This window comes from Saccopteryx bilineata, chromosome 1 (assembly GCF_036850765.1).
Source record: "Saccopteryx bilineata isolate mSacBil1 chromosome 1, mSacBil1_pri_phased_curated, whole genome shotgun sequence".
Classification (NCBI taxonomy): domain Eukaryota; kingdom Metazoa; phylum Chordata; class Mammalia; order Chiroptera; family Emballonuridae; genus Saccopteryx; species Saccopteryx bilineata.
The window spans coordinates 226,608,929-226,634,374 of record NC_089490.1 but is presented as its reverse complement, the minus strand read 5'-3'; the positions used below and the strand labels follow the sequence as shown (position 1 = coordinate 226,634,374).

Below are 25,446 nucleotides of genomic sequence, written 5' to 3'. Positions count from 1 at the left end.
CTTGTTCCCTCAGCCTGAGCTGGTCCCTCCTAGGAAGCCTCCTTCACGAACCCCCACTCAGAACCTGCAGGCATCTTTAGCCAGGACAGTGCCCCCCTCTGCCCAAGGCACTCACCCCAGGCTTGGAAAGTGGCTGCTCTGTTTGGATCGCTGCAGCAGTTCATTAGATTTTCCTGGAGGCTTAAATTGAGGCTCTTGGAAACAAGCTTGTTAGTTTAACCTAAGTGGCCCAAGAGAAGACACAATGGAGTCGAGTGAGGAGGCATGTGCTTTTATGGAGCTTGTTGTTTAAAGAAATATCTGGGATTTGTTTCTTAGCAACCGGGCTCACTGAAAGCACACTGGCGGTGTCAGAACATCCAACGATGCCTGCAAGTACTATATGCAATACAATAAAAATCTGTGGAGTAGAAGAGACCACCTGAGCACAGTGCCCCCAACAGGTAGAAAAACTCAGAACCCTGAACACATGCAGAAGCCATTCGTTTAGACCAGTGCATTCCAAGGGGAAAATGTCCCTCCCCCATGGACAGTCACTAAGCTGACTCCCTCCACCTGGCTTCCTTTGGACCAGTGAATTGAAAGGCTCACTGGGAGGCTCTTCAGTCCTCCTGCCTCCTTCCTTCCCCGGCACCTGCATCCCCAGCATCCCATTAAATGGTTTTTATATGAAGTTTCTATTTGAAGAGCGGCAGGTTTGAGCCCAGAGGAGATCCTAGGCCCAAATCTAGAGGTTCTGAGCCTTGTTTTGGTGCCAATGGACCCTTTAACAGTCTGGTAAAGCCTTGTTCCCCTCTCAGAATAATGTTCTCTTAATGCATTTAATACATAAACCTACAGTAGAAACCAATGATGTTGGAAGTCAGTTCAAAATATTTTTAAAAATTTGTATCTAGAAACACCATGCTCTTGTATTAATGCATTAAATAAGGATATCCAGCAGTGGGTCTAAGAAGTACCATAAGTTAAAAATAGTGATGAGTGTCGATGGTATTTTGAGAAATCTACTTCTCAGCTTCAGTGTAGTATGGAAATATCTGTGATTTCTCTTCAGGATGAAGGTCAGTATTCTGCTAATATTATTGTGGTTGTTGCCAACATCCATAATAAAAGGAAATGCTAAAATTGAGTTAGGTTAGTGGAAATAAAAACAAAAATTTTTTCAATGCCAGTTCATGGATCCCTAAGGGGGTCCTGGAACAGAATCTCATTGGCTGGGCTTGAGTCATGTGCCCATCTCTGAGCTAATCACTATGGTCTAGGGAGTGGAATGCCTGGATTGGCCAGGCCTGTATCATGTGCGGCCTTGGGAGTTGCGTGCCAAGGTTAGTCCCACCCAAACTTTATGGCCTGAATGTGAGGGACAGGAAGGTCCCAAAGGAAGCTATAGGTACTATTTCCAGAAAAATAGGAACTGATATGAAGTAGGCAAAAGTAACAGGTGACCAGAGAGGGTGAGGGATGTGGCGACCTTACACAAATGTGTGTCTAGGGGAGTCACAGGTGGAAATGTTACTCAGAATGGAGAGAACTGAGCAGAAGAAGGTGATCATTGTGGCTGTGAGTGGCTTGCAGGCCAAGAAAATGGACAGCCTCTTAGAGAAATTGTCCTTGATAGAAATCCGAGGCAGAATTGGGAAGTTTCCTTGGGGAGTTAGTTACTCATATTGGTTAATAGTATTTTGTATTAATAGTATTAATACATATTAATAGTATTAATAGATTTGGGCCCAGGAGTCTCGTTCCTTCCTTCTAGTCTTTGCTCTGTGTGATCAGGGAGCACCTTTCTGGGGGATGTGGGGGAGCTAGACATCCATTGTGGAGTCGGGGGTCTAAATGTTTCCAGGACTGCCTCTGAGCTGGGGCTGGGACAGGACTGCTAAAGCCCTGAGTGAACTAGGCATGAGACTGGGAATCAGGGTGCCCCAGGGCTGTAGGCCTCCTAGCCCCCAGGGAAAGGTGTGCCCCACACTTACGGGGGACAAGCAAGCAGGGAAGCTGTGGAGTGTCTCCTCTGTCCCACCATTACAAGCACATGTGGAGAGTGTCCCCTGAGTCAGGATGGAGAGCACAGGTCTGAGGCACACACCTGGACTCTCCCTGTCCATGTGGCCGTGTGCTGGCTCTGCGGCAGGAGCTGTGTGTGGATTAGCTACTCCCTTCTTCATCGTTTTGAGCCTGTTGCTATGGACCAAACTGTGTCCTTTTAATGCCTATGTTGAAGCCCTTAACCCCATGTGTCTGTATGGGAGATGGGCCTTTTTGGAGGTAATTAAAGAGGTAAAGGAGATCATAAGGGTGGGGCCCTCTTGATGGGATCAATGTCCTTATAAGAGACACCAGAGGCTTTCAAGCTCTCTTTCTGCCATGTGAGAACACAATAAGCCTGACCTTGGTGTTGCAGTGGGTAGAGAGCATCGACCTGGAACGCTGAGGTCGCCAGTTTGAGACCCTGGGCTTGCCCGGTCAAAGCACATACAACAAGCAACCAATGAACAATTAAAGTGAAGCAACTGTGAGTTGATACTTCTCGCTCCGTTTGTAAAATCAATAAACAACAACAAAAAACCCACAATGAGACAATGATCATCTGTAAACACCTTGGTCTCAGACTTCCCAGCCTTCAGAACTGTGAGAAATCAATAATTGTTTAAGTCGCCCCCTCTGAGTTACTTCAGCATGGAAGCCTGATCCTAGGCTGGCCTAGAGGCCCGTGAGGCAGGGGATGTTGACATCACCGTCATTGGACCAAAGAAGAGCCTGGGGCCCAAGGAGCCCAAGGGTAGAGGCAGAGCCAGGCTGACTCAGCCCCCTGGCACCAGCAATAGTTCACTTGACCCCTGTTCCACCACCTCCTTTGCAAGGAGCACCCACCTTGGGGGGACGCGGGGTTGTGAGGACTCAAGGGGACTTTGCAGGCGGAGCCCTTGAACTGGCAGGGCACAGAGCAAGCCCTCAGGGAAGGTGAGGGTTGTCACTCTGCGCCATGGCTCACATAGGATGGGGGAGACTCAGGGAAGGGGAGCAGAGGGCCAGGAGCTACCCTCACTTGGGAGCTGCAGGTTCCAGGAGAGATAGATCGACCTGCCTGGCTCTCTGGGCCCCACACCAGCGGGGCACCCATGGTAGGTAGTGTGGGAGGCATGTAGGACGGAGGTGAGCCAGGGCACTGAACTTGGTAGCAAGGCCCGGCTAGTGCCTGGGACGTGGGGAACTGAGTGGGGTGGTTAAATGACAATGAAGACCTGTGGTCAGGGTAGGTGAGAGCAGGCAAGGGCCAGCCTTCGACTACACAGCCCCTGCCAATGTGGGGCAAGTTTTGGGAATCTATCAGAGGACAAGATTTCCAAAAGTGCCATTTCCGAGAGGAAGAAAATAACCAATTGTTTCTACAGTGCCGCATGCCTCACTCAGTCACCCATTTCCAGGCCCCTGTCAGGCCATTAGGGCCTGTAGTGGCACTTCTAGCACAAATTCAGCTTTCCTGTCTGCAGTCTTCTTGCCCTAATAGGACATGTCTGGAGGCGAGTTCCTCCCCAGAGCCTGCCTTGGCATCCGGCAGGCCCAGTCCCGCCCTGCCAGCACCTGGCCTCCCCTCTGTCACATTCCTGCTTATTCAGAGTACTGGAAAGCGGCCTGAGGTTGCAAAGCCCCAGATCAGCCTCCTCCACCTAATGAGTTCTGCTTTGAGAAGCCCATCTGCCGCAGAAGCGCTCTGTTTGACCCCGTGATTCTCTTCCCAGCTCAGCAATCAGCCAAGCATCCCCGGAAAAACTCCCAGCTCCTCTCCCAGCCTCTCTGCCAGGTGATTGATGGTCTGGTTTCACTCCGGGTCTCAGAAGCACCTCATTAAAGGCATGACACACAGTCTCCTAGAGCTGCTGGCCAGGTGGCTGCAGGAACAGTGCTAGAGGGACAGAGCTGGTCCAGGGTCAGGGCTAGGCACGCTGTGTGTTCTGGGGTCCTCAGCTATGAGTGCCACTCGGGGGCCTGGAGACGTGATTTTGGCATTCACAGCCTACCTCCCTATGGGCTGGACCTCTTGAATCAGCTTGGCATTTAAGGCAGAGAAGAAAAAGGGATTCTTCCTGTACCTTAAAAAATCATGATGAGATTAAATTCAGTCATTAAGAAATTACAGACAATCAGAGCTTCCAGGTAAAGGCTCACCTCTCACAGAAGTTGCCAATGACTAGTGAGTTAGTAGATGTCAAGAGTAATTATTCTTATTGTAGTAAATTATTCATAACATAAAACTTACCATAGTAGCACTTTAAAAATGTACAACTCTGTGGCATTAAATATATTCACAATGCTGTGCAACCACCATCCATCTCCAGAACTTTCTCGTCATCCCGTACTGAAACTGCATGCCAATTAAACAATAACTCCCATTCCTCCTGTCCCTGTCCCCTGATAGCCACTATTCTACTTTCTGCTTCTGTGGAATTATACAATATTTGTCCTTTTGTGACAGGCTTATGCAAATTTAGTATAATATTCTCAGGGTTCATCCATACTGTAGCATGTGTCAATATTTCTTTTTTCAAGGCTTAATAATATTCCATTGTATGGCTGCACCGTATTTTGTGTATCCATTTATCTGTTGATGGGCACTTGGGTAGGGCATTTAAAAAATGATTGTTCTAAGGAGCTCTGGATGTCTAGCTTTGACATTTCACCATGGTCTCTGGGGTTGACTTGGAGCATCTGGTTGCGTGGTAGGGGGATGTGTCCAGAGGTGAAGAGAGAAGGTCATGGCTCCTTGGTAAGAGCTGTGTGTGGTGGTCAGTGACGTTGACTCCCAGCATCCTTTGCACCAAGATGACTAGTTCAAACCAGCCTTGGAACTCCATACTTCTGGTAGGTGACTGGTTCAGAAATGACAGGTAACCCAATGATCATTAATCAGGGAATTATTTCCTTAGGTCTAAAAGGGGGCCACAGAAAGACGCTATCCTTATTCTTCCAGACATTGTCATGTCAACATTGAGCTTTTTGGAGCTGCTGTAGCCATCTGGGTCCCAGGCTGAGGTTGAAGCCTACACTAGTAGTGCTGTGCACACTCTGGCACAAGTGTCAGTGCAGAGAGATGCAAAGAGCCTGGGCCCTTGGTGGCACAATTGAATTACTTAATTATCCAACTTCTGAACTACCTTTGGACTTTGTGTCATTTGAGATGATAAAAGCTTCATATCCTTTAAGCTAGTTTGATTTCATTTTGTGTGACTTCTAGCCCAGAGCATCCTAAGAGACATCAGCTATGAGTAGCTGTGTTTTTCTGCTGGACCCTCCAACTGGCCATCTTTGGTAATGAAACAGAAAAACAGGGTTAATATACTGGTGTCAGGAATGATGCAAGCCTGCCATTAATTATAAATATAGATATAAGGTAACAAATAACCAATGGTGGTAGGTCCATCAGCTGGTTATACTACATATACACCTTGACGTCTCCAGGACCTTGGTTGGCGTGCCTGACATTCCATCAGAGTGTATGGCATAAATGCCAGATGCCTTCTGTTTGTACATTCTGCTTGGAGCCCTGTGGAGGTGGGCTGGGGCACTTCAGCAGGAGATGTTCCAAGTCTAGAAGTGCAGGGGAGGCCTGACTCCAGGTGCAAAAGAAGTCACAGCATTTCAGGGAAGTTCACATTCTCCAAGATGCACTTTTATGGATAATCCTCTTGCCCTGAGTGTCATTGGTCCCAGCAGGGCTGTGTGGCTCAGAACAAACTGAGCACACTCCCCTGTCCCTTGGGATCTGCTCTAGGGTGAGCAGCACATTCTCTTGAAAATTTTAAATCATTCTCAGAAGACTCACTGAAGGAGGGTGACATTCATTTCCGGAAATAGCCAATTTGCAGCCAAAGGAGGTGAATGAAGTGGGTGACTAAGCCGAGTATTCTGACTTCTGTGAGGTCAGGGTGAACTGTGACCAAAACCTACAAATCTGAATCCTGATGTGTTCAGCGGGGCTCATGTGCTGAGCATGTGTGCCAAACAGTCACAGCATTTCTGGAATGAACGCACGTACGCTGAGGCTATTGTCTGTGTGAACTGATTGCTCACGTATCTTGAAATGTTTGACATTTCACTGAGGGGAAGAGGTTGTGGTCTCATTCCCAAACCCTTGGGGAACTTTCTCCTGATTTGTCTTTTGTTTGTATCCGCTTTGGGGTTGTGGGACAGCCCGGGACATAGAGTCCTTATGCTGCTCATTAGTTCCTTTTGGACAGCACTTTGGTCTCTTGTTGTCAGGCTGTCCCCTGAGGGCTGCTGTCCCTTTTTTGTCCCTTTCCCAGACCCCACCAGGCCTGCTGGCAGGATGAGAAGCTGCTTCCTAAATTGCACAGCTCCCAGGAAGCTGGGTCATTTTCATTTTCAGATGGCAAAGTGGTGCCCAACCCCAGCATCCTGGGGACTGAGTTCTGCTGGGTGCCAGTAATAACAACATCAATACAGTAATAACAACATTCCAGAGTGGGGCTGCTCAGAGAGGGGACGTGAAGGCTGAAGTCTTGCAGGGTAAGTGGCCGAGTAGGACTGGAAGCCAGGATGCAGCTCCACTTTCCTTTGCCATGTGGTGTTTCCTAAGCAGCCCAAGCATTTAGAGGATGTGCAGGCAGACTATTTGTCTTCATGGGACTTCAGCCCATCCATCGTCTGCAGGGACCAGGGAGGAGATCATCCCCTCAGCTTGTATAACCAGCTTGTCAGCTAAGATAGTTCTCATGGGCACCACATTTCTCTGCTGCTGTGTGTGCACTGGCATGGGTGAAGGGGGTAGGATGGGGAACTATGGGAGCCTGGTAGAGATGTGCTGCTTACAAAGTAAGCCACCACTTGGGCTTGCCCCCAAGGAGCACACAGTCTACTCAAGGTCAACCATGTGACACCTGAAAAAAGGACAGGAGGACAGCAGAAACCTACAAACATAGCTTGTCCAGTTCTGTAGACACACAGACCCTTGGGCTTTCATTTGATAAGCCCTTGCTAAAGGCCTGCTATGTTCAAGGCATGACACTGGTGCCTAGAATATAAAGAGGAGTGAAATGCAAACCCCATTTCTAGTGTAACAATGGTTAAAGCACACACTTTGGTGGTGCGAACTGGGTGCCCTATACTGTTCTAAGCACCTGTCCCTCCTGTCACATCCAGGACAACACAGAGAGGTAGGGGTTATTCCAGTTATGTGAACCAACAAACCCTTTCATTATTTAAGCCTGTTTGAGTTGGTTGCTTCCAAAATAAAGATCATGATGGACAAGCCCTCCCTGCAGGTGTGGAATGCCCTGTGGCCTGAGCAGCAACGTCTGCCCTGCTTGCAGAAAGCCCCCTGGAGCCCGACCCTGTGGGCCCTGGCAGGAAGTTGTCCCTGGCAGAGGAGTACACACACAAGCCACCCTGCAGGACATAGCACCAGGAAGGAGCAGGTGTTTCTGCTGGGCCTGTTGGAGTCCCCAGCCAGATAGGGAGCAACTGAGCACGAGCCCCACACAGGCCTCCTTCTGCCTCCCCTCCTTCCTCCCTGGTCCTCCGGGAGGCTGGGCTGCCAGCTCAGCCATGCCACCTCCTTTTCTGCTCTTGTCGTCGCTTGGGGCACCTGAACGAATCTGCAAAGGCTCCTCAAGTTCTCTTGGGCCTGGAGTCATTTCCTGGCAGCCAATCAAGAACCCATAGCATCCATCTTCTCTCCCCACCTCCAGCAGGTGAGCCTACGCCCCCCATTGGGCTGAGACCCTCCTTCGCCTGCTTTCACTGGAAGTGATGCCCTAGGGTTGGGGGCTTTATTCCAGAGGCACTCCCTGGAGGTTCAGGGTGTTTTGTCACAGCCGCAGCATATTCACACACATTATTTTCTATCAGGTCTCTGCATACCGTCTGTCCCCTCCTACCTGGCTTTCTCTGTCATCATTAAGAACTGTCTGATGAACAGCCTTGCCAAGTTGGAATCTCACAAGTGCCTGACACTTTTTTATTTTTTACTGAAAAGAGAATTTGTTTTACGAAAAAAAAGAGAAAAAAGGTACTTATAATTCTGCACAGTATAACTATTTTCATTTTGCTTCATACACACTAGTCCTTGTCCACATACATAAATATTTTTAAATAGTCGCCGGCACAGTAGACATACTATTTCTGTAATTTCACTTAAACCACCTGCCTGACTTGCGGCCTAGTTATCCTACTTATAATTTTTACTGGCTGCATAATACCGTGGCATCTGGGTGAGTACTGAGCCTGTGGCTTCATGAGGCTAACAGTGAACTCACTGATTATGACACATTTCTTAGAAAGAGGAGGAGCAGAGCCACTGACTCTAAGCCACTATGAGAGCAGGAGTTCATTGAGATTGTCAATTTCATTCTCATATTCATGTGAATAACTCCTTATTCGCCAGGGTTCTATTCCAGCATTGCCCGCGGGGGACGACTTTCCTGGTCACCTGCCTCCCGAGTCTGAGATGGGGACCTCCTTTTGTTCCCACGTGTCCTTCATTCAGTGCACGCTATGTTCTAAGTACTTTCCACGCACTAATGGGGTTGCCGCATTCGCCCTGTGTGGCAGGCTGCTATCAGCATCTAATCTTAAAGATGGGGAGACGGAGGTCTAGAGAAGTATGTCATTTGTCAAGGTCTCCGGCCCTATGGGTGGTGCAGCCAGTATTTGGGCCCTAGCATTCTGACAGCAGAGGTCATCTCTGGAACCACCATGTTAGCTGGCCTCTGCCCCCTATCGCAGGAGCGGCCACGCAGTACTGTGTTCTGTGCCTGATTTGTCTTTCTCACAATCCTGTGGGATTCCTGAGGGCTGGGACTCTCCTTTTTGTCTGGGTCCACATGGATTTAGCCCAGTTCTTGGCACCCAGTGGGGGCTTTGTGAATGATATCTGAATACATGCAAAAATGAATGAATGAAAAGAATGAGGTATGATTTTAAAGAAAAAGCAACTCTGAGCCCAGGAATGCAGGCCTCCAGGACAAGGTGGCATGATTGGAAATGCTCTGCTATCATCCACAGGCCTTGGTGGCTGGGGGCTCAGGGGCTCAGGGGCTCAGGGGCTCAGGGGCAGGCTGCAGAGTGGTATCCTCCCACATGCTTATGTATGTGACCACAGCTTGGGTCACCTGGGGACAGCTCCGCATAGCACAGCACTTCCAGAGATGGGCGCCACCTGGGGCCTGGCACATCTGGCCTCTCACAGGGCAGCCTTGTCCCCACACTTGAATTAATAAGGAGAGAACGACTCAATGCACTAACAAGCTCAGTGCTGAGCACATGCTAGGTGCTTCCTAAATGTTGTTTGTTATTTGGGTGGTTGAATGAGGGTCACCCATGAACCTAGAGGTCTCGGCCTAGCCCCCAAGGATGAAGGACACCTGCAAGGCAAGGGGTAGATGCAGGACTCTAGGTTCTGCTCTCCGTTCTCGCAGCAGCCGTTTGCAGAGAGTGCCTTTGAGGTTGATTGTGTTGCAGGTTCTCATCACGGCAATCTCATAAAGGCTCCCTGGCCGCTGTGGCTGTGAGCAGAGCCCCTCTCTGTTTTAATCTCAGTGTCTAGCCATCCATGAAAATTTTATCTTGCCAGGTTGCAAATTCTCAGGAGATGGAAGCTGTGCTGTCTCCTCTAACCAATGTCACCATGGCTGCCCTGGCCTGTCTTTCCACCTGAGTGACTACTCTTAGCACCTGTCCTGCAGAAGGCAGACAAAGCCCGGCCTCCAGGCCCTCAGTGCTGGTCCGGGCTCCCCTGTCCTGGTCACTACACATGGTCTTCCCCATCCCATCCCTACTTCTTCAGCATAGCCTCTGGCATTTAATCTAAGCCCAGAATCTGTTGTGACATGACTCAGAACTGGAAACTGAGAAAGTCCACATGGTTATATTTCTGCTCAGGCTCAACATCCTGGGGAGATTCCAGGGCCTCATTGGGGTCCCCTAAGGAAGACCTGCAGCCCTGTCTACAGTTCCCCTGCCCCCCATGGTCCGTCCAGGACTGGGAGCACCTCTTGGAGCTTGTCAGGGGTCTGGCAGGGGAGGTTGAAGGCAGGGGAGATTGCTAACAACCACAGGTAGCCTGGTGCAACACCCAGCACCATTCAAATGAATTATCAGCCCCAGTCAACCTAGCCTCTAGCAGGATAACCAGCCTGATGTCCATGGAGGGAGAGGGACAGAAGAGGAGCTAGTCTCATTTCCTCTGTCTTCAGAAGGCAGGGTGACAGATTTACTTGTGGCAGCCACTATTCTTTGTGCCATGGAGCCTTTTCAGTTGGAAAATTTAAGGCCTACCTCATGGCATGGTAACAACTAAGGACTGTCCCCCACTGAGGTCTCACTTTAAGGCCCTTTGTCTGTTTAAAGACGCCCCCCTACTGCCTTTTCCTGGTTCCTCAATCCTTGAACCCCAGGCAGCCCCTCAGCAGTTGTCTGAGGCCTAGGGGGGAACAGAAGGTGCACCCTGAGCTTTCTGACTAAGGAAAGAGAAAAAGGTGACCTGGGCTGGAGGGGCAGTGGGAGCAAGGGCAATGTGGTTCCAGATGCCTCATACATTCTCTTTCCAGGAGGAACAGATGCCCACCCGTCATTATTTTTCTTCCATGAAACGCATGCTTGGAAAGATTCAAGTCATAATAAATTCACAGCTTCATCTCTAATTGATCATGGCCACTAGGAGCTCCCCCCCCCCAAGTTACTTACTGCATTGAGATAATGTGCTTCCCAATGAGTGCGTATGAGCTGGCGTTCTGATGGGCTGATGGGACATCATGTGCTGTTTGGAATGATGAAGACAGTTCACAGACCCTTTGTGCCACGGGTCCCAGATATATGGGTCAAAGGCACTGGCAGATTTGTTTGGAAGAATTTTGAGGGTGGTCAAGATGATGAAAATACTACAGCTATGTTTTGCCTTGTACTGTTCTCTCTGTTTAATAACCTGTCTCCTCTCTGTAAGTTCCTTTGCTGGACAGGACATGTTGGGTCTACCAAAAACTTCCTGAATGAGGACACAGCTATCCTTACAGAGCTCCACAGCCTTGAACTCTGGGATGACTATCTTTGACTCACAGAGATCCCCTTCACCCTCTAAGATACAAATGGTTCTGCTCCTTGTGGTCTGAGTGCCTTCTCCTCAGCAGATAAATAAGCTTAAGTTTTTCCCATGACCGTTCTGAAGGAGTGGTTCTCACCATATCCCGGAATCCACCTCATTCTCTTCTGTCACCTCTGATATCCTGCTTCCACCATTCATTCTCTCAGACTGCCTGCTTATGGCCTCATCAAACCTGTGATTCAACCAGGTCCTCTCACCATCTCTGTAGCAGGTGGCCCTGACTTCCCCCTTCTCTGCCCTGAGACTCCCCTCCTTGTGTCTGGGATACCTCCCTCACTTTTCTGGCTAGTCCCTTCCATCCTCTTTTTTTTTTTTTTTTTTTTTTCTTTTTTTTTCATTTTTCTGAAGCTGGAAACAGGGAGAGACAGTCAGACAGACTCCCGCATGCGCCCGACCGGGATCCACCCGGCCCGCCCACCAGGGGCGGTGCTCTGCCCCCCAGGGGGCGATGCTCTGCCCATCCTGGGCGTCGCCATATTGCGACCAGAGCCACTCTAGCGCCTGAGGCAGAGGCTACAGAGCCATGCCCAGCGCCCGGGCCGTCTCTGCTCCAATGGAGCCTTGGCTGCGGGAGGGGAAGAGAGAGACAGAGAGGAAAGCGCGGCGGAGGGGTGGAGAAGCAAATGGGCGCTTCTCCTGTGTGCCCTGGCCGGGAATCGAACCCGGGTCCTCCACACGCTAGGCCGACGCTCTACCGCTGAGCCAACCGGCCAGGGCCTCCATCCTCTTTTTAGTCACTTTCTTTGCTCACCCAAAGATCTTGATGTCCCCAGGGTCTTTCCTTGAAGTCCAGGCTCTCCTGGGGTGACCACATTTACTTCAGTGACTTCCACAGCCTTATTTGACCCCTCCCAGGTCCCTGTCCCCAGCTTGGCTCTCCTCAGCTGAGGGACATGGCTTCTCTGGGGTTCCCACCTGTTCATGGCTTCACCCTTACCATGTAGTATGAAAACCAGACCCATCCTGTGCCCTTGTCCCCTCCTTCCCTGTCACATACCTAGTCACTGATCCTGGGGACACGACCCTCTTTCTCTGTGGGGTCCTTCTGGTTGTCTCTCCCACTGCCATTTCTCACTTCCCACCATATCCCATCCCATGGGGATTTCTGCAATGTCTTTCATCCCAGCCTTCTTCCTCACCCCTCCTGAGCATCCTCCTGTTGGGGGTCACAGCATTGGTTCTAAAATTCAAACTTGGTTGCATAATTCCCTGTGAAAACCCTTCCCAGTGGCTGCCAGTTCCCTGGAAGGGGAGGCCTTGCTCTTGGGTCCTGCTCCAATCTGACCCCTGCCCACCTTTGCCTCATTCTTTAAATTTTTTTTTTAAGTATGAGCTAGCCTTGTTTTTCACCACTGTGTCCAGCTGCCCTTCGCCACTCGGTCCCCCATCACTCTCTGAACTTCCGGACAGTCACTCTGGATTGTTTCTGGGATGACCTTCCCCCTCCTTCCCTGGGTCACTTCCCATCAACTTTCCAGACCTCTCCCTCAATCACTTACTCTGCTGTGAAGACTCTCCTGACACAAGCAAACAGAATTTGTCACTGTTGCTTTTGTGACCCAGTGTCCCCACCAGAGTGTGAGCTCCCAGGGTGGGGGTGGGCTGAGTCCCCACTGCCTATCTGGACTCTGCATTCCCAGGACCCAGCATGTTGCTGTTGGGCGGGGCTCTTTATTTAGCGGGTAAGACTCATTTAAAATAATTAACACTTCTTCATATGAAAATGTGCTAAAATCATTTTTTTAATTTCCTGCTGAACTGATCAATATGATATTTTTATATTATAAATCTATACACTTAATTCTCACCTTCTGTGGCATATGTTAGTTTATATGGCAAAAGGGACCTAGTACCATTGTTTCCTAATTAGGGAAAATATTTATTCAAATTAATAATAGTTAATAAGTTCATTAATAAAAATGTATCTAACTTAATGCAACTTCAGGTAATAAAAGTACATATAGTACAAGCTAATAAATATACAATGTGCTTATATTCCTATACACCTCTTAGAGTTATCACGAGTATGGCAATATGAGTAGAAGAGAGAGTAGTGTCCAAAAGTCCCTCCCATGCCACCATGTGCTAAGGTTGTCTCCTCATTTACAGAACAAGTGGGCCAGCCCATCTCTGCGCAGCTCACAAGCCTAGGTCTTTGCTAATGCTGCTGTCTTCACAGAGCCCTGCATGTCTGCAGAACAGCATGTTTACTAGGCCTTCCTGTCTCCATGGGAGCCTATTGGCTCCATGAACAGGCCTGTTGGCCTCTAATCAGTTTAGTAATTCTGATGACATTCCGTCTTTGGACAGGAGACGGACTAGTTGACCTCCTAACTCCAGGAGTCCAGGAACAGAGTTTCCTCATACTCAACATTTTCATATACATACATATTAGGCTGAGCCATGCAAAATTGGTGTTATTCAGCTCTTTTTTGACCTACAAAAATGGCAATGTCATATGGTTCAATCTAAGAAAGAATGTATTTCCTTTCTGAGGCAGGAAGACTGAGGTGAGGTCACAGCTACAATGAGACAGTGTCACAGGGTCTCAGCCAGATCCCACTGGGTAGGGACACTGCATGGCACAGGTCAGGGCCCTGTCTGCTTCAGGGACTGCTGTGAAAGACCCTGGCTGGGACAAAGGTAGGGTGGAGAGGTTCAAGGATATTCTGACAATTATTACAGATAAATACCCCCCCCAATTCTCTTTTTTTGTGGTAAAATACACATAACATGAAATATACCTTCTTAACCATTCTTAAGTGCACAGTTCAGTGTTACTAAGTATATTCAAATTATTTTGCAACCATCACCACCATCCATCGCCAGAATGTTTTCATCTTGTAAAACTGAAACTCTGTTCCTTATTAAACAATAACTCACCATTCGGCCCCCTCCTCCCAGCCCCTGGCAACCACCATCCCACTTTCCGTCTGTATGAATTTGACTACTTTGAGTACCTCATATAAGTGGAATCAATAGTATTTGTCCTTTTGTGACTGGTTGATTTCATTTAGCATTATATCCTCAAGGTTCATCCATCTTGTAGCATGTGTCAGAATTTCCTCCCTTTTTAAGGCTGACTAATATTTCATTGTATGTGCATATCACATTGTATTTATCATTCATCCATCTATAGACAATTGGGTTGCCTCCATGTTTTAGCTGGTGTGAATAATGCTGCTATGAATAAGGCTGTACAAATATCTCTTTGAGACTCTGTTTTCAGTTCTTTTGGGGATATATGCTGCAGCCCAGCCGCAACGAGTATATTCCAGGGTCCCGAGCAGGAAAAGATATGAAACTGAATTAAAGATAGACAGAGACTTAAAGATATATACATACAGGATGGGTTCAGGAGGATGCCATAGCCTGCCAACAATCACTGCTGTTTCAAGCCGCCAAACATGGCTGCCCCCAGAAAGACATCCATCTTTATTCCTGGGTAACATAGGCCATTAGCAATTCAATGAAGTTTTCAAGGCAACTCAAAGAAACCCCCACCATACTATACTAGTCAATCTAACTTTACATCAAGAAGAAACTAGCTTCCAGTCTCTTCCGGGGAATATGGGCAGGCAGAAAGAGCAAAGAAGCACAGCCCTTTGTTAAATTAATTAGGCAGGTGAGGTGGGGGTTGGGCCCAACACGTCTGTCCCCTAGATATCCAGACTGCAAAATACCCTGTTTATTTTTCGGTCCTCAACAGATCCCCCTTTTGTATTTTTTAAACTTCAATAAAATTTTTACAGTCTTAAATGTCTTTAACATATTAATGTAATTTTGTTAAGTCTATGTTGACACCATCATCAACATATTTATATTTGTAAACAGCTTTATATTATTTGTAAATGCAACCCAACCCCACTTCAGTTTGAGAACTGTCCCAAGGAGCAGGAGTCACACACATTCAGGAAAAGTCTACAAGGTACTAGAGTTGTGGTCACATTCCACACTTTGTAGCTAGAGTCCAAGTCCCAATGACTATTGGTTCTAGCTGGCAATCATTTAGGTAGATTGGAAGAGCCATTTGAAGCATGTATGGAGATGAAGCTTCTGTTTTCTTTAAACTGGAAAGATGAACCCAGGGGGCCTTCCTCTGGAGCTTTGCAGCCATGGGGTGGTGAGGAGAACTTTGGGATACATTATGTTGGGTAGCAGAGGAAAATTCATAACAGAAGATGGCAAAAAGGAGAAAGAGCTCTAAATTAGGAGTAGGTCTCAACCTAAAATAGGCATAGGGCATTGAGGCAGGAGGACTAAAGGAGACACTATATATTAAACAAAGTAGTGGAAAATAAGACTATTAACACTCATAACAGAGATTTTCGAGGGATGAATAAAAACCTGATTATTCAGGCAAAGCATAGTAAGTGGCCCTTGTGTCCATAAGAAATGAGATCAGTTTACCTATTATTTGGAAGAAATATCTTAGGCTCTTCCACAGTGACGTGAGATGGGGCTGACAGCCCTGGGCACCTTCAGCCTTCAGTGGCAAGTCCCAGCAGAGTGAGCAAGGTTAGGTCACAGGTAGCTGGGGCAGGGCTGGAAGAGACTGAACCCTCTCTTAGAGGAGCGAGGGGGCAGCCTACCTTCCAGTGTCCCTTTTTGCCACAGCAAAGGCATGTCCCTGGTGGGGGCCAAGAAGCCAAGCAGACTTTAGCTTAATGATCTTCCTTAATATCACTTTTGAAGCAGGGCCCTGATGGAGGCTTATGAGGCCCCTTCAGGGCGTTGGAGCCTTTAAGTGTATGTCAAGAGCTGGTATTTTGTCTGATTTCTTTTTGGGTTCTGTCTGCCTTTTTTGTTCCTCTTGGTCGTTATAGACCTTAAAAGCCATGCTTAGAAGATTTCAATGAGGGGTCCTCATTGGCCTATATAAACTTTTTCCATATCTTTAGAGTTGACTGGGAAAAGACAAAACAGCATTATTAGCTGGATTAATAAAAGAGGGTACAAGTTTGCAGGAGAAACAGGTTTGGCTTCTCCTTTAGGATCTCAGAGTCTCTTCACTCCTGAATGACCCTGCACATCAGCATTCAAAAGAAAAATTTTAAAGTAAAAAAGCATGATAAAGAAGATTTGCAGGAGTTCCAGGATATGACTCCCCCCTTTTTTATATTATTTGTGATTGACCTTTAAGCATTTGGTGGGTATATTTTATAATACCTTGATTTTAAAAATTGTAAGAAATATTGTTTTTATGTTAATTTTTAATAAAATATGAATGTTTTAAAAAGTAATATTCCTATATTTATTAAAACATTTTTACTCTATTAATTAATAGGCAATTTAAATAGTATAATATATTAAGGCTGGAAAATTTTAGTGTGACTTTTATTATTTTTCTACAGTAAAATTTTTTTTTATATTTTTATTAAGCAAATTTACCTTGCTTTAAGCTTTGTAGCAGCAGTAGCTTGGAGCAGCTTGGCCAAATTAGCAAGTCTTTAGAATTCACATTTATTTTATTTAAATTTAAATTTAAATGAGCATTTTGTATAAGTTTTAATAAAAATTTAAAAAATTTTTAGGGATAAAACTTTTATTTTTTCAATATTAGAGTCAGCATTTTCAATTTTTGCATGCAAGAACTTAATTCAGGCTTTAAAAAATTATATTTAGACATTAAATAAAGACTTCACAAACAAAAATTAGACAAATTAGAGTGAAACCTGGGATTTTAGAATATAATTATATTAAAAAGTTGTCTGCTTGATTTTACTTAAAGCTATTTTTTAAGAGGGAGGCTAAGAAGGATAAAACCAAACAGAATTTTTTTTCAAAAAATTTTGAGGCACCTGCATGAAATTCTGTTTAGCTATACTTAAACAGGCGTTCCCTTCACCCTCTCTTTCCAGGCATGGAATAGGAAAGAAACAGTTTAGAGAAAGTTAGAGAATAATGGTTGTAATTTTCCTAAACTCTTAAGTCTTCTATTTACTCATGGAACAGGAAAAAACAAAGTGATAGTTTAGAGAATTAGAAGACTCAGATGCTTTTTAAAGTTACAGCCAAATCTTATTATTATCTAATTTTCTTTAATATTTTTAGCTACAATCCTCTAATCATTCTCAAATTTTAATAGCTGCTGTAAATAGTAGTCGAGATCCCTCCATTTTAACCCTAGTTGAATGGCAGACCTACTTTAACGGGGAGAGGAAGGCTTTCCTGTTCACCCCCCTGCTCCTGCCCCCCCCACTACCCCACCCCTCCACCCCCACCCCTCGCCGTCTGGGGCTGGTCCGCACAGGTGGAGCCATGCCCCATCTGCATGAAGGTCAGCCCGCCCTAGCACCGCGGCGCTCTGGGCCTGGCACGCCATCACAGGCCCCAAGCTGACCACAGGTCCTGCACTGGCACTCTGTTCTGTGGCTTGTGCTTTTTTTTTTTTTTTTTTTTTTTTGTATTTTTCTGAAGCTAGAAACGGGGAGAGACAGTCAGACAGACTCCCACATGTGCCCAACTGGGATCCACCCAGCACGCCCACCAGGGGCAACGCTCTGCCCACCATGGGGCAATGCTCTGCCCACCAGGGGGTGATGCTCTGCCCCTCCAGGGCGTCGCTCTGCCCCGACCAGAGCCACTCTAGCGCCTGGGGCAGAGGCCAAGGAGCCATCCCCAGCGCCTGGGCCATCTTTGCTCCAAAGGAGCCTTGGCTGCGGGAGGGGAAGAGAGAGACAGAGAGGAAGGAGGGGGGGGGGTGGAGAAGCAAATGGGCGCTTCTCCTGTGTGGCCTGGCTGGGAATCGAACCAGAGGAGGCTGGTTGGCTCAGCGGTAGAGCGTTGGCCTGGCGTGTGGGGGACCCGGGTTCAATTCCCGGCCAGGGCACATAGGAGAAGCGCCCATTTGCTTCTCCACCCCCCCCTCCTTCCTCTCTGTCTCTCTCTTCCCCTCCCACAGTGAGGCTCCATTGGAGCAAAGATGGCCGGGCGCTGGGGATGGCTCCTTGGCCTCTGCCCCAGGCGCTAGAGTGTCTCTGGTCACGGCAGAGCGATGCCCCGGAGAGGCAGAGCATCGCCCCCTGGTGGGCAGAGCGTCGCCCCTGGTGGGCGTGCCGGGTGGATCCCGGTCGGGCGCATGCGGGAGTCTGTCTGACTGTCTCTCCCTGTTTCCAGCTTCAGAAAAATACAAAAAAAAAAAAAAAAAAAAGGGTGACAATGGCCAGCCAGCGCTGGCGGCAGCTCAGGTGCAAGACGGCAGTAGCCATCCCAGCTACTCTTGCTTGCGCGCCTGGGAACTTGGTGGCGTCTGGAGCCTTGTATTTGGGGTGCACCTTTCCTGCTGCGCACCTTTTGTCCTGGAAGCCGCTTCCCAAATGCTGTGGCAAAAAAGCTCAATATTAGCACTTATTTCGATATAGTCCTTTGTATTTAGAGCCTGGTTCAAAGCTGGCTGGAGTGTGAATTTTCAAGGGTCTGAGACGAAGTCTTTGGGAGTAGAGGGCTGTGGAATCGCCAAGATTACAATGGCCACAGCCGTGATATTCTCATTTTCTGAGTTATTCTCAGACTCCAAATTTTTATATTTACATTCCTCTATTTCTATTTAATTCTGATTAGACAGTTTTTTTCTCAAATAAAAACATTTGTACAAAAAGAAAAAGGTCCCTTACTTTTGACTCTTTTTGTCCCATAGTTATTTACTCCCAAATTACTTTATTATTATACTTTCCCCCCTAAACTTTACTTAAAAGCTTTACTTACTTTGCATGCAATTTGGGGTTTTTTTGTTACCTTGACTTTCTTTTTTTTGATGTCCCATGTTGGGCGCCAACAGCCGCAATGAGTATATTCCAGGGTTCAGAGTGGGAAAAGGTATGAAATTGAATTAAAGATAGACAGAGACTTAAAGATATATACATACAGGATGGGTTCGGGAGGATGCCATTGCCTACCAACAGTCACTGCTGTTTCGAGCCTCCAAACATGGCTGCCCCCAGAAAGACATCCGTCTTTATTCCTGGGTAATGTAGGCCATTAGCAATTCAGTTAAGTTTCCAAAACAACTCAAAGACAACCCCATCATACTGGTCAATCTAACTTTACATCAAGAAGAAACTAGCTTCCAGTCTCTTCCAGGGAACATGGGTGGTCAGAAAAAGCAAAGAAGCACAGCCCTTCGTTAACTTAATTAGGCAGGTGAGGTGGGGGGTTGGGCCCAACATGTCTGTCCCCTAAATATCCAGACTGCAAAATACCCTGTTTATTTTTCAGTCCCCAACAGATATACCAGGAGTGGAATTGCTGGAGTACAGGGCACTTCTATTGTTAATTTTTTGAGGAACTACCATTCTGTTTCCCACAGCAGCTATAGCAAATTTCCTTATTTTTCATGTAAGGATACAACATGCTAGACTAAGAAGAGCTTAGTCTTCTAAACTAGACAGATCTGGGTTTACATCTGGGCTGTCCTATGTGGTCAAGTCATTTAGCCTCTTTGAGCTTTTGTTTCCCCATCTGTAAAATGGGGATACTGATAACCAACTCCAGTGGTTGGAAGAATTTGAGGGAATGCACGTAGAGAGGGCGTAGTGCAGCAAAGCACATTGTAGGTATGTGGTAAGGAAACCTGTGTTACTTTTACTTAATTACCCCCACACACACACACACATACGTGCTCTTGTTCATCTCATACCATCTTTCTACTTCAGTAATGTTCTCTTTTTGTAATGGTGTCAGATCGTGCTCATCTCATATCCCACATGCATGATGTGCTAGCCAAGGCATAGGATGGTGGGACACACTTTCTAATGATCCCTGAGTCCCCTGTTTGTTCCTGTGTCCTCTGCTGAGCCCTCAGTCTATGGCCCCACCATTTCCCAGCTGCCTCCTCTGAGTTCCTCTTTCTCAGACACTTTCAATCCACACGACACCCTGCCGTCAAGTTCGTTTTTTTAGACCTTGCTCCCACTGTATTCACTCTCCTGCTGAAATTGTCAGAGCCCATTTCTCTACAGACTGAGGTGAGCCCCTTATCCAGACTTCAAAGCCCTCCACAGATGCCCTGAGCAGCCCTGATCCACAACCCTCCACCCTCCCCTGTGTCACACCACTCCTATCCCATGGCACCCCGTACCTTGTTCCTTAATGGTAGGGACCATTTGCCATGATATCAGTGTTCCCCCAAAGGTACTTTGGGAGCTGCATGCTATGCCTTCTTCAAGTGGTACAGTGGTCTTTCTAGTGTAGAAACAAGAGCTGGGCTGAGGTTTAAGCAGGAAGGAATGCTGAACACAAACTGCTTCTCTTCTAGCTCCCAGAAAATGGGCAACTGGGCCCAGCGGTGACAAGTATACATGCTGCGCATGTCCCAGCACTCTAATCTGGCTGTCCCCTCCGGCCTCTCACAGGGACATTCATCTCGGCCTTTACCGTGCTATGCGGAGCCCGCACTGACCTCCCGGACAGGCACGTGTGCTGTGTCTTCTGGCTGAACATCGCAGCGGCCCTCATCCAGGTCCTCACAGCCATTGTCATGGTGGGCTGGATCATGAGCATCTTCTGGGGCATGGACATGGTCATCCTTGCTAGTGAGTAGCCAGTGGTGCCACATCTCCTTGGGGGCGGAGGCTGGGCTGGGCCGGGATGCGGGGAGTGGGGCGGGAGGAAGAGCAGGGGCCAGCATGGTCTGGGCATCTGTGATCCTGCAGGGCATGGGCACTTGACAGGGAGATCTGCTGAGCCTGAACCTCCCTCACTAGTGTCTGTGGCTAGCCGGCACAGGGGGGGTCTTCCCTGAACACCCATTCCCAATATCTGCAGGGACTCCTGAGTGTAGACTGGCAGAGACTAAGCCAGAGTGTGAGTAAGAGAGGGAGGGAGCCCCTGCTGAGCTCAGACACACCAGGCATTGCATTTGTCAAAGCTACAGGCCAGCTGACAACACTGGGTAGCAGGGTTGTGGCCCAAGGGAGCTCAGGTCCTCTATGCCCCCCGTTACCTGTCCCTCCATCATGCACTTTCTGGAAAGAAGGGAAAGGCCACTTGGTGTATTTGTTCACAGGAAACCCTGTAACTGTGCTTTTTACAGCCAAAACAGCATTAATTTCTCCTTCTTTAAACTAAGCTCTTCGTCTGTTGATGCTAAAGCCTTACTTCCTGATTGTTATTGCATGACCTTCACCAATCATTTCACACAAACTTGATCTAGGCACAAAACTGTTTTGGAAAGGGGCTTAACTTTATGGAATCAAGTTTACCAAAGATGACTTGATTAACTTTTAAAAAATAACGTAGCAAAATCTTAGAACAGACACCACCTATTTTAAGCAGCCACGCATGTCACCCTGTGCCCCGTGCATGTTCCCTGCATTCTCACATGTTCTATCTCATGAGGCCATAGTTCCTCACTAACAGGGCATCCACATCCCACAATCCTCATCATGCCCTACACCGAACAAAACCTTCATAGGTGCCATAGTCAATGCCAAAGGTAAGCTGCCCCAGATAAGAATAGCAGAGGTTCTGACCGGGCGGTGGCGCAGTGGATAGAGCATCGGACTGGGATGCGGAAGACCCAGGTTCGAGACCCCAAGGTCGCCAGCTTGAGCGTGGGCTCATCTGGTTTGAGCAAAAATTCACCAGCTTGGACCCAAGGTCGCTGGCTCAAGCAAGGGGTTACTCAGTCTGCTGAAGGCCCATGGTCAAGTCACATATGAGAAAGCAATCAATGAACAACTAAGGTGTCTCAATACGCAACGAAAAACTAATAATTGATGCTTCTCATCTCTCCGTTCCTGTCTGTCTGTCCCTGTCTATCCCTCACTCTGACTCTCTCTCTGTCTCTGTAAAAAAATAAATAAATAAATAAAAAAAAACATTTAAATTGCCTGACCAGGCGGTGGCGCAGTGGATAGAGCCTCAGACTGGTATGCCGAGGACCCAGGTTCGAGACCCCAAGGTTGCCAGCTTGAGCGTGAGCTCATCTGGTTTGAGCAAGGCTCACCAGCTTAGACCCAAGGTTGCTGGCTTGAGCAAGGGGTTACTCAGTCTTCTGTAGCCCCACGGTCAAGGCACATATGAGAAAGCAATCAATGAACAACTAAAGTGTCACAACGAAAAACTAATGATTGATGCTTCTCATCTCTCTTCATTCCTGTCTATCTATCCCTCTCTCTAAAAAAAAAAAAAAAAAAAAAAGAATAGCAGAGGCAGGAGGGGAAGCCAGGGCTTCAGAAGGCTTCCCCTGATTTAGACTGAGTTCAGGATCCTGTGAGAATCCAAGACCCAGGGCACATACAGATGCCAGTACCAGGCAAGGCTTTGGGTCAGTGACCCATCAAGTCACCGGGCCAGAGGAAATGCAGGTACCAGAGTCTGAGCGAGATCAGCAGAACCAGTGGACTGGTCAGACAGGCTGCCTGGAAGAAGGTCTTCTTGGAGCAGAGGATGGGTTGGAAATAGGCCAGCTGGACCACCAGAGCATCCTAGATAAGGCAAGCTAGGCAGATGCTGGGAGATAGGGGCAGCCAGAGAAGCAGGCAGGGGACAGCGGGCCTGGCCAGCAGCCGAGGAGTGCCCAACAGGGAGGGCATCAGGAGTTGAGCAGGTGGAGCCCAGGGTAGGCCCATCCAGCTCCCCCCCTTGGGCATGTCTGTGGACCACTTCCTTTTGGGGAGGGGTATAAGACATGCTGGCAGGAAAGAGGTGCTGCTGGCAGGAAAGAGGTGCTGCCAGCCCTCCTGTGGGCTGGTACTTCCCTAGGGGCCTGTGGGGTGTCTGGGAGGTGGCTCTGCTCTTGGACACCCCTCAGCAGCAGTCAGAAGGCTTGGGCAGGCTGCCCATCTCCATCCAGGATGAGCCCCAACCCCTTTACCACTTCATCATACCGAATGTCTAACCGGGCACTTGAGTAAGTTCAGATGGAACATGCCTATGTCACAGGGTGGGTCTCTGTGTGCTGGTGCCTAATCTGATGCTAGAACTTTCTGGTATTATTGTCTTTGGTTGTCTTTAATACCCAGGAACCATAGGGTCTGGATCTTAGAGATAACCTAAAGAGCTTCCCTTACCATGCTCTAAATGAGGAAACAGAGACCTGAGAAGTACAGATGGGGACCCAGTTGCTCCCTCCCCTTCCATCACCTCAGTTGTTGACTCAGACATACCCTCTCTTCTATGGCTGCTCTGGGAGCCATGACTGGGCTGCAGAATAATCAAGTGCCAGAACTTCCCCCCACCTCCACCCTTTTTCCTGTCCCCTGTCCCCACCCCAAGCCTCCACTGTGGGTCAGAGTCAGTGCCTTGGGTATCTCCACACTGGTTCCAGAAATGGTTCTCTTTGTGTTGAACATTTTAGAACACTGCTTGGGGGATGGGCTTCTGCATGAGAAAATCTGCCATACTCACTGCTACCAACTCACCTCCCTGGCCACCAGACTTGCTCACCCATCTTAGTAATAAGGTGTCTTTAAACTTTTTCCAAAATATAAACCCACCTCAAAGGATGAATAATTGCCACTCTTGAGATGGTGCCATGGCCTTGGATGGCTCCGAGCAACAATGGAGTGCATGTCTCAGGATGACAACTTTGAAAGGAATAACCGCAATAGACTTGTTCTCCTGGTAGATGGTTGGATAGGGGCTGCTCTTTCTGGTCACTCCTGCCCCTTCCTATAAAAATGAAGGAAAATTTTTAGCTGTAACCATACAGGATGATTTTTCACATGGCATTGTTGAGTATGTCATCTATAAATATACCATAAAAAAAAAGAAAAGAAAAGAACAACTCCTAAGAGGGGAATAAGAGAAATAGATCAAAGTAGAAGTTAAAATCAGGAACTTACAAGAACACTACTCTTAATATAAATAATAAACTATTTATATTAATAATAAACAACAAACAGAGTAGTAAGCTACCCTATTTCCATTAATAATACACGCATAACAGTGAACAACACCCTGTCTTGGTCATGGATCAATAAATACTTGGTAGTTCCACAATAACTTCTCTCTACTGCCATGCCCATGGCAGACATTACTAATTAATGTGACACTTTCCCCTGAACAATCTTACCATTCTCAAAACAGGGCTTCAGGCAGTCACTACCAATTGATCCAAGATGTCTGCAAGGTGAAAATCTGTTTGCCACCCCTGGACCTGGGTCTTTAGCAAAGGATTAGATTTTATATATGTGGCTCCTGTTTTATAAGGTGAACCACATGGCTCAGACAGAGCTGAGCTGGGGCCAGCGGTCACTTGGGTATCTTTAGGTTCTTGTAATCAAACCTGTTCTACAGCTGACCCTCAGGTCTACCCAGAATTCACCTCCAGGCAATCATGTGTTGGGGGTAAAGAAAAGAATGAGGGGCAGAAGGTGAGCAGAAGAGTGGGCCTGGCTGAGATATGGAAGGAAAGAGGGTGTTGCTGAGGGCTTCTTGTCAGTCTCACCAAGTGTGACCCCTGGGTGGGAGAGCCCTCACTGTGCCCACTCCAGTGGGGCTAACTGCAGGCCTCATGGCTGGTCACTGCGAACATGGAGCACACCCCGTTCCATCTCCCAGGCCACTTCATGCATCCTCCCCTTTGTATATTTCAGGCAGCCCCTCTGTCCTGTTTTCAGACTCTTTTTTTCTTTTTCTTCTTTTCTTCATGCTGCCTCCCATTCTGCGCTCTTCACAGTTTCCCAAGGTGAGTCTGTTGGTGGGTGCTCAGCCTCACACTTGGGCTGCCTGGGCCCCGCCCCCGACTGCCTCACATACCCCCTCTGTCGGTTGGTCAACTGGTTTCTATTTTTAGCTTTTTATTTTGGAAAATGTTTAAACATAGACAAACACAGAGGGCTGAACCTAATAAATCCCTAAAGGCCCAACTTCAACAATTGTTAACTCATTCATGACCACTCTTACTTCATCAGTCCCTACGTCTCCCCCAACCCCTAGCACTGGATTATTAGCACCTAAAATTGATGAATAATATGATAAATAAAGAGAAAAAACCAATTAAGTCCACTGAAGCTCTTCTTCAGGCTAAGTCACTGGCTAACAGGGGGTAACTACTCAAAATTCCAGACTCATAATTTTAACTTTAAATATTTCAGTAGGTATCTTTTTAAAGAAAACGTAGCCTGACCAGGCGGTGGTGCACTGGATAGAGCGTCAGACTGGGATGCGGAGGACCCAGGTTTGAGACCCCGAGGTTGCCAGCTTGAGCGCGGGCTCATCTGGTTTGAGCAAAGCTCACCATCTTGGACCCAAGATCGCTGGCTTGAGCAAGGGGTTACTCGGTCTGCTATAGCCCCACGGTCAAGGCACATATGAGAAAGCAATCAATGAACAACTAAGGTGTCGCAACAAAAAGCTAATGATTGATGCTTCTCATCTCT

General features: G+C 47.6%; 1 protein-coding gene across 1 annotated transcript in view; it reads left to right on the top strand.

Annotated features, from left to right (window-relative positions):
* Window positions 1-25,446, top strand: part of STUM (stum, mechanosensory transduction mediator homolog) — a 55,531-nt gene that overhangs the window by 23,843 nt on the left and 6,242 nt on the right. The window contains exon 2 of the mRNA XM_066237162.1: window positions 20,473-20,652. Within this exon, the coding sequence (XP_066093259.1) occupies window positions 20,473-20,652 (180 nt within the window). The remainder of the gene's footprint in view (window positions 1-20,472; window positions 20,653-25,446) is intronic.